At 38.1% G+C, this 12,508-nt stretch overlaps 1 protein-coding gene across 24 annotated transcripts in view; it reads left to right on the plus strand.

The window, feature by feature from the left end:
• MAP2K5 (mitogen-activated protein kinase kinase 5) overlaps window positions 1-12,508 on the plus strand; it is a 259,266-nt gene that overhangs the window by 7,431 nt on the left and 239,327 nt on the right. For 23 of the 24 annotated variants that reach the window (XM_072738900.1, XM_072738899.1, XM_072738891.1 and 20 more), the window contains exon 2: window positions 437-485. In XM_072738900.1, the coding sequence (XP_072595001.1) occupies window positions 437-485 (49 nt within the window). Of the gene's footprint in view, window positions 1-436; window positions 486-7,828; window positions 7,960-12,508 lie in introns of those variants that run through there. The other variant, XM_072738901.1, reaches the window with a different exon arrangement.

Raw genomic sequence — 12,508 nt, forward strand, 5'->3', positions numbered from 1 at the left:
CTCAGAGAGGTTAAGTAATTTGTAGTCACACAGCTGTTAAGTACAGAGCTGAGATTTAAATCCAGGCTAGTCTGACTCCTAAATACAGTTCTATTGGCAGTATGTTCCACAGCCTCCCATAAAAGAAACTTACATGTATTTTTTAAATGGGCAACAGTGTATTTGTATATGCTATTGAATCAAGAGTAAAAGGTGATGTTATTAATACAGCGTAGAAGAGATTTTATAAAAAATCCTCCTCTGCCCCACCCCTAAATAGAGATTTAAACTCTGGGCTTACATTGCTGGGCTAAGTGTGATTATGAGCTAATGTTTTTGTAGTTTATGCCAACATTTCAAAAATCTTTTTCAGGTTCTCATATTTCCTCTAGGATTTGCCACATGTTAGCAATAAAGAAGATGGCTAATTGTGTTTCTTTATTCTTTCTTTGTTTAGGATGTGATAGGCCAGGTTCTGCCTGAAGCAACAACCACAGCATTTGAATGTAAGTCTGGCTTGTATACTTTCTTGACTATTTCTTTCTGCAGTAATTTTTCAAAGGGTTTATGGGTTGCATTACTTTAGAAACTGACAAAAACAGATTATTTATGATCATCATATGGTACATTTAAATATTTATAAATTAATGCAAGTTTAATGATGATACTAAACTGAGTAATATTTTCTTATTTAATCATATCTTGGGTGTGCATATTTCTATAATATAGCTTTAATTACCAACATGACCTTTATCTGCTCTTGCTCCTCACTATAATAATATTGTGGGACAAAATGAAACGTGTAAACTACCTGTAGGCCAGTGATTATTGATTAAAAGATTGTAATCCATTGCTGCTTTAAAACAGCAACAGAGTAGAGCTTATGAGCGAGCATTGCTTAGAATAATTCTGTTTTAGTGGAGCTTGGTGTGGCTGCTACATGATGACAGTAGCCCTTCAGGTCTTGAGTCTTTCCTCCTTGCTGCCCCCCACTCCAAACCAGTTGGCTTCAGGATTGGGTGGGGGCAGGATGGACTAGAAAACTAGTTTTGACATGAGCCAGGTCATTGCAGGAGGTGATGTGAGGGTCTAGGATGTTAAGATGAAGATAGAACAGGGGCTCTGATGTTGAGAAGGATAGAGTAAGGATTTTTAGCTGTGATTCCCATCTATTTTTTTGAAGGTGAGGGCTACTTTTCCATGAGAAGATGTACAGTTTTTTCCTACATTATAGTGTACTTATTGGTTTTTAAGCAGATGGTTAATGACAGTACAATGTCCTTTCTTTTATTTATGTTCTCTTTGGAGGACAATTTGGCAGTCCTTACTACCAAAATATAAAGTGTGCAAAACCTTTGATTCAGCAGTTTCATGTCTAGGAAGCTGTTCAACAGAAATGCCTGCCCATGTGTTGAATGACCTTCAAACAAAATATTCATTGTGGAATGATTTTTAATAGCAAAAAATTAGAGAAAAGCTAAATGCCTAGAATAATGGATTAATAAATTATCCTTTATCTGAAGCAGCAGGCAATTTGAACAACACCTAAAAAGAATGAGTTAGGAATTTATGCATTGACATGGAAAGATTGTTGAATAAACAAATAGTATGTGTGATGTGATCCAATTTTGTAAAATAGCTAATCCCACTTCATGTCCATATTGAGAGACAAGGATCTGAAGTGTGCCCACCACAGTGCCTTCCAGTGGTTCCCCCTGGAAAGTGGACTTGAGGGTTAGAATAGAGGATGGTTGGCTAAATGAGCTCACTTTTTCCTTTCTAGATTTCTCTTTTATTTGAATATTTTTAATAATCCTTTCATATATTTAAAAGTCACTTGTGTAGAACTCTTAAAATAATTAGTATTTTATTAATCACTCTGGACTGTATATACTTCTGAAAAATCGTACATGTATCTGAAATACATGTTAGTGTTGCAAGCTCTTCACACCCTTTTTGGTAAGTCTTGGTGGTGCCAAGGATTTTATGGACAGGCTGATAGTTAACATCTTTCACTGTTGCCAGATGCTGTACTAAGAATATTCCATGATTATCTCATTTAATTTAACCTTCACAAGATCCCCATAAAGTGCTTCAAAGGACTATTTTGTTTTTGTTTTAATCTTATTTTATTTAAGTTCAATTAATTAACACATAGTATATTTTATTAGTTTCAGAGATAGATAGAGTTCAGTGATTCATCAGTTGCATGTAACACCCAGGGCTCATTACATCATGTGCTCTCCTTAATTCCAGTCACCCAGTTGCCCAATCCCCCCACCTCCCTCCACTCTAGCAACCCTTAGTTTGTTTCCAATGATTAAGAGTCTCATATAGTTATTAGTTCCATTTTAGTTGAGGAAAGGACATATCCTTTGAACAGCTTGCTCAGAGTATAATTAGTGGTGAAGTGGTCTTTCCTGTATAGAATCCAGAGCATGTATAGATTCTCAGCCACTTTTGATACTTGTTCTGCGAGTTGTCATAGTTCTTGAAATCACTTCTTCTGATTGCTCATTATTGTAGTAGAAAAGAAGCTTACTCTGTACTTTTGCCTTCTGGGTCCCACAGAGTGGCTTGATGTACCTCTGTCCCACTGAGTTAGGGTTCGTAGTAATAACATTGATTATTGTAGCTGTCATTTATTGATGGCTTGTTCTGTGCCTGACAATAGACTAGATGATTTACCTAGATTGTTGCTAATCCTTAAAAAACTCTGTGAGGTAGGAAAAGTATACCTTTGGGAAACTGAGGCTCAGAGATAAGAAATGATTACCAAAGTTCATCAGTGTAGTAGAACCAAATTTAAATACAGTGGTTTTTGACTGTGAAACATGCACTCTTTAGAGCTAAGTATGTTGAAAGCTTACAAAGTGTGTTAAGTATGGTTTACATGGCTTATGGGTTTTGGTTTATGGTTTGATGGAACTCTTAAATAAATAAACTTTAATCAAAGACATATTTATGGTAATATATTTAATACTGAAAGTATATCTAACACTAAGAAAAAAATATTTAGGGCAGCCCCGGTGGCCCAGCGGTTTAGCGCCACCTTCATTCCAGGGCGTGATCCTAGAGACCTGAGATCGAGTCCCACATCAGTCTCCCTGTGTGGAGCCTACTTCTCCCTCTGCTTCTCCTCCTGTACATATCTGTTACATGTCTCTGCCTCTCTCTCTCTTGTCTGTCATGAATAAATAAATAAAATCTTTTAAAAAAATGTTTAGATTTCTAGATTTAAGTTCTTAAGAGATGTTGTTCCTTCTTTACTGAGTCGAGGGTAGTAACTCTATACTTATCTGTGTCTCCACCAGTTCTAAGCAAAACCAAAACCAAAACTAAAACCCCAAAACACAGACAAAATAGTAACAGTCCTTTGTTTCTTCAGTTTAGATTAAAATCCTAGCCTGGCTTTTTTCATGGTTGCTCTAGGATGACCTTATATTCTGAACCAAAGACCTGAACTAGTAAATGGAATCTATGTAGAAGAAATATTTGGGAAGATACAGTTTGTAAGCTAATTTGCTGACATTTTTGAGCTGTTTCTGTGGTGTATAGCTATGAGTGAACAACTCCCGGATAAATAAAACTTTGATCAAAGATGTATTTATGGTACTATATTCAATATTGAAAAGTACATGTAACACTAGTTGGTTTCTTTTGCAAAAGAGATGGTATTATGCTTAGTGATAGGAATCAAGCAACAGGAGAAAGGATGTTGTCAAATTTTCCAAGGAAATGAGTTGATAAGTGGAAAGGAGGAGAAAGGTAATTGTACAGTTTCTTCAGTTCAGAGAAGTGCCATGTATTCACTGAGACCTCAGATCCCCACAGATGGGGTTAATCTCTCTCTACACCTTTGCTACAGCAGGTAACCCAGCAGGTAACCTGTTAGCCTGCCTTCCTTCTGATGGGATGGCTGTGTGCGCATTTCCCTTCCTCACTAGACTTTGAATGACTTGATGACAGGTACCATGTTTTACTCCACTCTTGTTCTTTTTTTAGTACTTAGCTTAGTGCCTTGTGGGAATGTCCTTACTGAATAAAATGGAATGTTGGTCCCTATTCAGATGAGAAATTTAAAATTAATGTGACCTAATGCTAAGTAAGTAATTTGCTTTTTTGGATTATTTGTGCTGTTGCCCAGGCCCGGGATATAAACTGGCTGGTCAGGTGGATCAGTCAGGCTCCAAATTCAAATTCAAATTCCCACACTTGACTAGGCCCTCTGTCCTGAGGGGAAGAGTCTACAGTGCCTGTGTTCTTTCTGGTTTCTGTTCCTGGGAATAGTGTCCTCAAGGGGAGTTAAGCTGGCTGAAGGGAGACAGGCCCATTTGTGCTGCATTTAGCTCTTGGACCGATGGCCCTAAACCTTTTTCATCTTACTGCTTTTAGGTCCTTTTCCCTTTATAACTAGAGTGCAAAAAATATTTTCCAATATCTAGTGCTTGGTTTCTTTTTTTAATTAAGAAGGTATAGATGATTTTAAAAAATAATTTAAGCAGCATAAAAATGATGAAAGGAAAACTAAAAGTCCCCATTTCCCCAGTTCACTGTTAACAACTTTTTCTGTAGCCTTAGGGAGGTTTTCTCTGTATGTGATACATACTATACCACACCTGGATTCCTATGCCCCAGCTTAGAGTATATATTGGACCTCTTTCCAACATTAGCGTGCACAAATCAACTTCAGTCCTTTGGATGACTATATTATACCTAATTTTATGGCTATGGCTTAATTTATTTAACCTACTGATAGACCACTCTTAAGTTGTTAGCAGTTTTTTAATATTAGAAAAAATGCCGCAGTCAACAGCATCGCCTTATATCTTTCTACGTTGTGGAAATATATTTGTGTGATAAATTCCCAGGAGTTGAAACTGCTGAGACAAAGAGTACCCCTATTTTACATTTTAATAGCTATTACCATGTTGCTCTCTAAAGGGTAGAACCAATTTATACTCCCACCAACAATGTTTGAGAGTGTCCATTTCTCTCTACCCTCACCAACTCTGGGTATTTTTTTCTTAGCAAACTTCCTAGTCAATGTCAGTTTGAAAGGTGGGAGAGATTATGATGTTACTGTTTTACTTTGTATCAATTAAATGAGTTTGAGTATCCTTTCATTTGTATTTTGGTCATTTGTATTTAAGTTCTGTGACTATTTTATCACCTTTGCCCATTTTCCTTTTAGGTTATAGATTTCAAATTGATTTAAAGGATTTTCCAATATTAAAAAAATTAGGGCTTTGTCTTATATTTTGGAGCTATTTTTACCTAGTTTACTGCTTTCCTTTCAGGTTGCTTTGGTCTTTTTTCCCCCTCTTCTTTTTTTTTCCATGGAGAAGGTTGAAGTTTTTACTTGGTCAGATTTATCATATTGCCCTTTGTGACTTCTGGATTTATGTCATTCTTTTTTTTTTTAAGTTTCTTTTTCTTTTAAATTTTTATTTATTTATGATAGTCAGACACACAGAGAGAGAGGCAGAGACACAGGCAGAGGGAGAAGCAGGCTCCATGCACCGGGAGCCTGACGTGGGATTCGATCCCGGGTCTTCAGGATCGCGCCCTGGGCCAAAGGCAGGCGCCAAACCACTGCGCCACCCAGGGATCCCCGATTTATGTCATTCTTAGGAAGGTCTTTCACATTCCAAATATTGAAAAAACATTCATCCATAGTCTTTTTTGCTCTACTTTAATAGGGTTAAGCACAAGCACATTAGGTATGTATATAAGTACATATGTTCATATGTGTATTTGTGTGGGTTTTTTTTTTTTTCCTGAAAAGAGCCTACATTTTTATTACAGAGGTCACAAGATTTCAAATTTTTGTACCATTTCCAGTCTATTTTGGTGAAAGGAGGAGTCAGGTGGGGAATCCAACTTTATTTTTCAAACACATAGACAGCTGACTCCATACCAGTTATTGAATAATTTGTCTTTTCCCAAATGTGAGAACACTCCTGAGACGAAACTTAATTCCATTACCATAAAAAGTCTTGTATGTTTGCATGTGTGGGTCCTACATCTGCTGTAGGAGCTTGACATTCATACAGGCCCAGAGACCCCTGCTGATTTCCACAGTTTCATTAACAGATTAATGAGTGCACCAACACACAGGCGATAAAAATCAGCTGTGCCCACTAATTAGTTTCCTGTACATATCTGTTACGTGTGCTCTTCTTCCTGGATTGTCTCTAGACAGGTGACTGCTGCAAAGTGACTGATGGAGTGGTGGTAATGGGCGGTAAATTATTACTGGTGACTTAAAAGATGCATTTAAGTCTATGTAGACAAGTGCTGACTTATACCTATAAATACTCCTTTTCCATGGCTCTCTGACTTCACATGTTTTGCTCTGTAGCCTTCATAAGTATCATAAGTATCTTCACACTTGTCAAACCGTGCCTCTGAGTTTTGGTTCATAAAATATGATTGTAGGATAAATCTTTATTTTACTAATGCCTTTCTTCAACCATGATCCTTTTATGCTCACTTCTCATTTCAGTTGTTTTATGAATTTCTGAAAGATTATTTTGGGTAGAAATTTTAAAACCAATTCATCTTTTTTTTTTAAGATTTTATTTTTAAGTATTCTCTACACTCAACATGGGGCTTGAACTCATAACCCCAAGATCAAGAGTTGCATGCTCCACCAACTGAGCTAGCCAGGCACCCCCAGTTCATCATTTTAAATTTGGTATAACAGAGCCATTTAAAGCAAATTGTAAGTTATATAAGTTATAATTTCTTACAGTATAGAAAACTATGGTAGCTGTTTACTGGAGAAATACCTTTAGGATATATACCCTTCATGTCCAAACAGCAAAGACAGTGTCATTAAAAATAGTTAGATGAGAACCCTTTTTTGCTTTGGAGAGAAGTCTGAATTATAAAATATTTGGAAATCAAGTTAGGAAGTTTGGAAGTTTCACTTATGAAATTTGGAAGTTTCACTTATGAAGTTTTACTTCACAAAAACTTCATCAAACTTATGAAGTTTCACTTTCTTGAACTGCAGTATGTATAAAAGATAAGTAGCTATTTATAAGTAAAATTAGGTTGATGAAAAATTGTAACTCACAATAGTACACAGTCTAAAAATTATTTAACAGGTATGAGTCAATTATGCACCCTAGAATTTGAGACTATCTGAAGAGAGTTTTAATTTATTGAAATTTTGGTTTGTAGTATCATCCACGTGCAAAGTCCAGATCCTTTTTAGTCTATGAGAATAGTAGCTTAATAGTAGTTTTGCTATTTTGTGTGAGAATTAAGGAAGTTTAAGTCCTTTATTCAAGTACCAGGCTAGTTGCTCCTTAAGGGGACTAGACAAGACTGCTTATTGTTGAGCCTCTAGAAACCCTATCATAGCATTTGGCACATAGTAGATGCTAAATATGTGTTTCAGGAATGCATGGATAGTTGAAGGAATGAAGTATAAAGGCAAACCTTCTATATCTCATCCATCAGAAAATCCCATTAGCTCTTGCTTTAAAATATGTCTAGCATATGATGACTGCTCAGAATCTCAGTTTGGTTCAGGCCACCATCATCTCTCACCTGGACTAGGATGGTGGCCTTCTCACTGGTTTCCCTGTTTCCGCTTTTGCCTCCACACAGCCTGTTCTGCACATAGCAGCCAAAGTGATCCTTTAGAAGTGAGATCACAGCACTTGGCACCCTCCAGTGATTTCCATCTAACTCAGGAGTAAAAGCCAAGTCTTTAAAACACCCTAGAAGGTACTGCATTTTCTCATTTGCCCCCAGCGTCAGCAGCGTTGCTTCTCTGAACTGTTTCCCCTCCCACCTCTCATGCTGTACTACCTACTCTGCCTTTCTTTCAGTCTCTCGAACATGCCGGATATTCATCTACCTCAAGGCCTTTGCATTAGCCGTTCCTTCTGCCCGCAAGACCCTTTCCCCAGATAGCTGTGCAGCGCAGCCCCTCATCCCCTTCAAGTCTATCTCAACTGGAATGTAAGCACTAAGAGGGCAAGGCTTTTTTTTTTTTCTTTTTCTGCTGTCACTATCACCGGTGCCGATAACATTGCTCACTACATAGTGGGCACTTGCATATTTGTTGGGGAGAGGAAGGGAGCAAAGAAATGAAGAAGGAATCAGGAGGTGGGGGCATGGAGCTAAAATTCATGGCTGAGATGATTTGGCCATAGAAATTGGGATTGCTAGTCCTGTCCAGATCTTAGATGCCATGCCTGAGAAGGGCTCTGCAAACTTGACAACCTTTCTGATAATTTCTTGTTGAATGTCTTTCTAACCTCTAAAATTATGTTTGCATTTCTTTCCTCTTGTCTTGGGAAAATGCCTTTGCTGTAGTTCTAATTGACTCTCACCTGGCACTGAAGGATTGTGACAAATGACATATAATATATTGCCTTAACTTTCTGCTGTTCTTTGTAGGATCTAGATTGTTTCTCTCGAAAGCCCACTTGAGCCCCGTCACTGTAGTGGGTGCTGTTTTGTTGAGAGCTCCCTGGCGTCTGCCAGTTGACGGCTGTTTACCTTGATAGGCACTGTGCTTGCCATTCTGACCGCCCTTACCTGAGGCTGCCTCTCCTCTATTGGGCCTTTATGTTCCTCCTCTTGGTTTCTCTTTTGGATTGCATGTTGCTCCAAATAAAATTGCTAACAACATATGGCCTGTTATGATTCTCTTTTCCCAAACTCTGCCATTTTGTATATTTGTGACACACTGCAGATTTTGTGAAGATTGCTTCATAATATTTGTTTACCATCTGCTGCACTCTATTTGGTATCTTGCTAGGATTTTTTCCTCCATTTTAAGTGACATTAACAAAATCCAGCCAGTACATAGACTTTCTGGTTCTACTTTTGCTTCCCTAATGTGCTGGAAAATCATATTACTATGCTCCAGGCAACTAGAGAAGTCTGGAATTCTCATTGTGAACCAGTGTATCAGATCTTTCGCATGCACCATCCCCCTCCCTTGGTCATATCTAGTAATGCTTTTTTGGTCAGATGGTAAAGAACCTCTATGTAAAAGACAAAAAGTTCAAATTATTTTTTCTGCTTCTCTTTACTTAGTATCACTACTTTCTAGCATTCTTCAGCAATATATTTATAACCTTGAAACTCTTAGTGCCACTTTAGTAAGTTTTTATGATTTACAGTTCCACTTAGTGTTCATTTTATAGCTAATCCAGTTTGATAGGCAAATAGCCAGAGTCAGCTAGAATGTGTGTTTCCAACTTTTAACAGAGAAGTATTTTAAATTATTGTTATACTAAATTGCTTGGTATGTCTTTCTGCTTTATCCTTCAATACTTCTAATACCTGTCAATTCCTTGTCTTTATTTTAAAGATTATTTATCTGTTTGTTTATTTGAGGGAGGGAGAGGGAGAGCACCCATGAGTAGTGGGAGGGGCAAAGAGGGAGGGAGAGAATCTCAAGCTGACTCCACCCTGAGCATGGAGTCTGACTTGGGGCTTGATCGCACGATCCTGAGATCATGACCTGAATTGAAACTTTTTTTTTTTTTTAAGATTTCATTTATTTATTCATGAGAGACACACAGAGAGAGGCAGAGACATAGGCAGAGGGAGAAGCAGGCCCCATGCAGAGAGCCCGATGTGGGACTTGATCCCAGGACTCCAGTGGGATCACACCCTGAGCCAAAGGCAGATGCTCAACCGGCTGAGCCACCAGGCATCCCTCCTTGTCTTTATTTTAAAACATTTTTTTACAGCTTTATTGAGATACAATTGACATGTATAACATTGTGTAAATTTAAAATGTACAACCTGCTGATTTGATACAGTTACATATTCCAAGCTGATTTTCACCATAGCATTAGGTAATACTAATACTTCTATCCTGTTACATAATTACCATTTCTTTTTTGTGGTCAGAACATTTAAGATTTATTTTCAGCAACATTCAAATATATGTTACAGTGTTGGAGCACCTGGGTGACAGAGTCCATTAAGCATCTGATCTTGGTTTCGACTCAGGTCATGGTCTCAGGATTGTGGGATTGAGCCCCGCATTGGGCTCTGTGCTCAGCATAGAGTCTGCTTAAGACACTCTCTCCCTCTCTCTCTGCCTGTCGCCCCTACGGATGCATGCACGCTCTCTCTCTAAGATGGATAAATAAATCTTAAAAAAAAAAAGTTATAGTGTTATTAGCATTAATCACCATGCTCTACATTAGATCCCCAGACCTTGTTATCCTTATGACTAGAAGTTTATACCCTTTGGCAGAGGCTCCCCATTTGTCTACACCCCAACTGCTCATAATCACACTCTCTGCTTCTCTAAGTTTAGGTTTTTTGTTTTTTTTTTTAAGATTTATTTATTTATTTTAGGGGGGAGAGACAAAGGGAGAGGGAGAGAGAATCCTGAGCAGACTCTGTGCACTGAACACAGAGATCACAATCGGACCCCAAACTAAGAGTCAGACGCTTAACCAACTGTACCACCCAAGTATCCTTAAGTTTGGCTTTTTAAAATTTCACATATACATGGTCTCATACAGTATTTGTCTTTTTCTGACTGACTTTACTTAGTGTCATCTCCTCCTCAGGGTTCATCCAAGTTGTTGCAAATGGCAGAATGTCTTTCTTTTTCATGGCTGAGTGATATTCCATTGTATACGTATATCAGATCTTTAGCAATTTATCTGTTGGTGAACACTTAAGTAGTTTCCATATCTTGGCTATTGTGAATACTGCTGTAGTGAACATGGAGGTTCATATATCTCTTTGACAGAGTGATTTGGTTTGCTTTGGATAGATGCCCAGAAATAGAATTGCTAGATCACATGGTAATTCTGTTTTTAATATTTTGAGAAACTTCCATACTGTTTCCCATAGTGGCTGCACCAGTTTACATTCTTACCAACAGTGCACAAGGGTTACCTTTTCTCTACATCCTCACCAACATTTGTAATCTCTTGTCAACTTTGAGGATAGCCATTCTGACAGATGTGAGGTGATAGCAGATCATTTTTTTAAAGATTTTATTTATTTATTTATGAGAAACACACACACACACCGAGAGAGAGAGAGAGAGAGAGAGAGAGAGAGAGGCAGAGACATAGGCAGAGAGAGAAGCAGGCTCCATGCAGGGAGCCTGATGCGGGACTCGATCCCGGGTCTCCAGGATCACACCGTGGGCTGAAGGCAGTGCTAAACCGCTGCGCCACCCAGCATGCCCCTAGATCGTGGTTTTGATTTGCATTTCCCTGATGATGAGTGATAGTAAAGCATCTTTTCATCTGTCTATTGGCCATATGTATGTCTTTGGAACTTAGTTTTTTTTTTTACAGAGAAGTGTATTCTCACTTAGGTGTCAAGGCAAATGGTTTGACTGACATCACAGGGATAGATAGCTTGGATTTTGTGTTTTGGCCAGAATCCCCACTCTTCTCATAGATGTGATTACTTTTCCTACTGTGTCTCCTCTGTGACAAGAATAGGAGTCTTCATTAAAACTACTTATCACAAATAGTAAAGAATCTATCAGTCCCCTAAAGATGAATTTGTAAAGAAAACCAATACCTACATAAAATGAAATCTCTTAATAATCTGTAAGAACCATTATTAATCACTGTGTTATGTAAGTCTGATTTTATCCCCAGACTTTATTAGAATGCATCTTTCAGCTTAACCAAAATCTTTCTGTTGGGAGTCAGACCCCTTATGGAATAGCTCCTACATTTTACCACTGGGTTGGCTATTCTGGCCTTTTGGCCTCAGTTTTCTGTCCACTTAAAGCTAAGTGTTCTTACAGTGTTTTCATAGCTGCTTTCCATGGGACTGGTAGGCAAGAAATTATTTTGGTAGCTGACTTCCTTCACAGTTTGTTTTGTTTTTGTTTTTGTTTTCCTGAAATAATCCCTTAGAGATATCATGGAATTCCAGAATCTTCTATTTTAAGAAACCTTAAAGGTTCAAGCTCTGGCTTTGAGAGTTTAGAGAACTCTCCTTATTGTTGTGAATCTTCCTGATTGAGAGAGACTGTGGTTTAAATGATTTTTCTGGAAACTGTACCCTCTCTTCACAAATTCTAAAAAAGGTTTTCACCTGTTTGATTAAACTCCAAACACTTCCTCATTCATGTGACCGATACCTTACTGAGGTCTTGTGTATATTGAAATTTGAATATAAGCAATACCTTTGTGACCATTGTCTCTGTAGCTAGCTCTGATATAGAAAGGAGAGTTACAGAAAGCTACTTTATTCAGGCTGGAAATTTTACCAAGTTCAGAACTTTATCAAGAACAGATCATTGAGGGCACCTGGGTGGCTCAGTGGTTGAGCATCTGCCTTTGGCTCAGGTCGTGATCCTGGAGACTCAGGATCGAGTCCCACATCAGGTTCCCCGCATGGAGCCTGCTTCTCCCTCTGCCATGTCTCTGCCTCTCTCTCTCTCTCTCTGTGTGTGTGTCTCTCATGAATAAATGTTAAAAAAAAAAAAAATCCTTGTAGCCCACATCTAAACAGAGAATTTGACTTGCTTTTGAAACAAAAGTGTAAAGTGTTTTCA

This window comes from Vulpes vulpes, chromosome 15 (genome assembly GCF_048418805.1).
Source record: "Vulpes vulpes isolate BD-2025 chromosome 15, VulVul3, whole genome shotgun sequence".
Taxonomy (NCBI): domain Eukaryota; kingdom Metazoa; phylum Chordata; class Mammalia; order Carnivora; family Canidae; genus Vulpes; species Vulpes vulpes.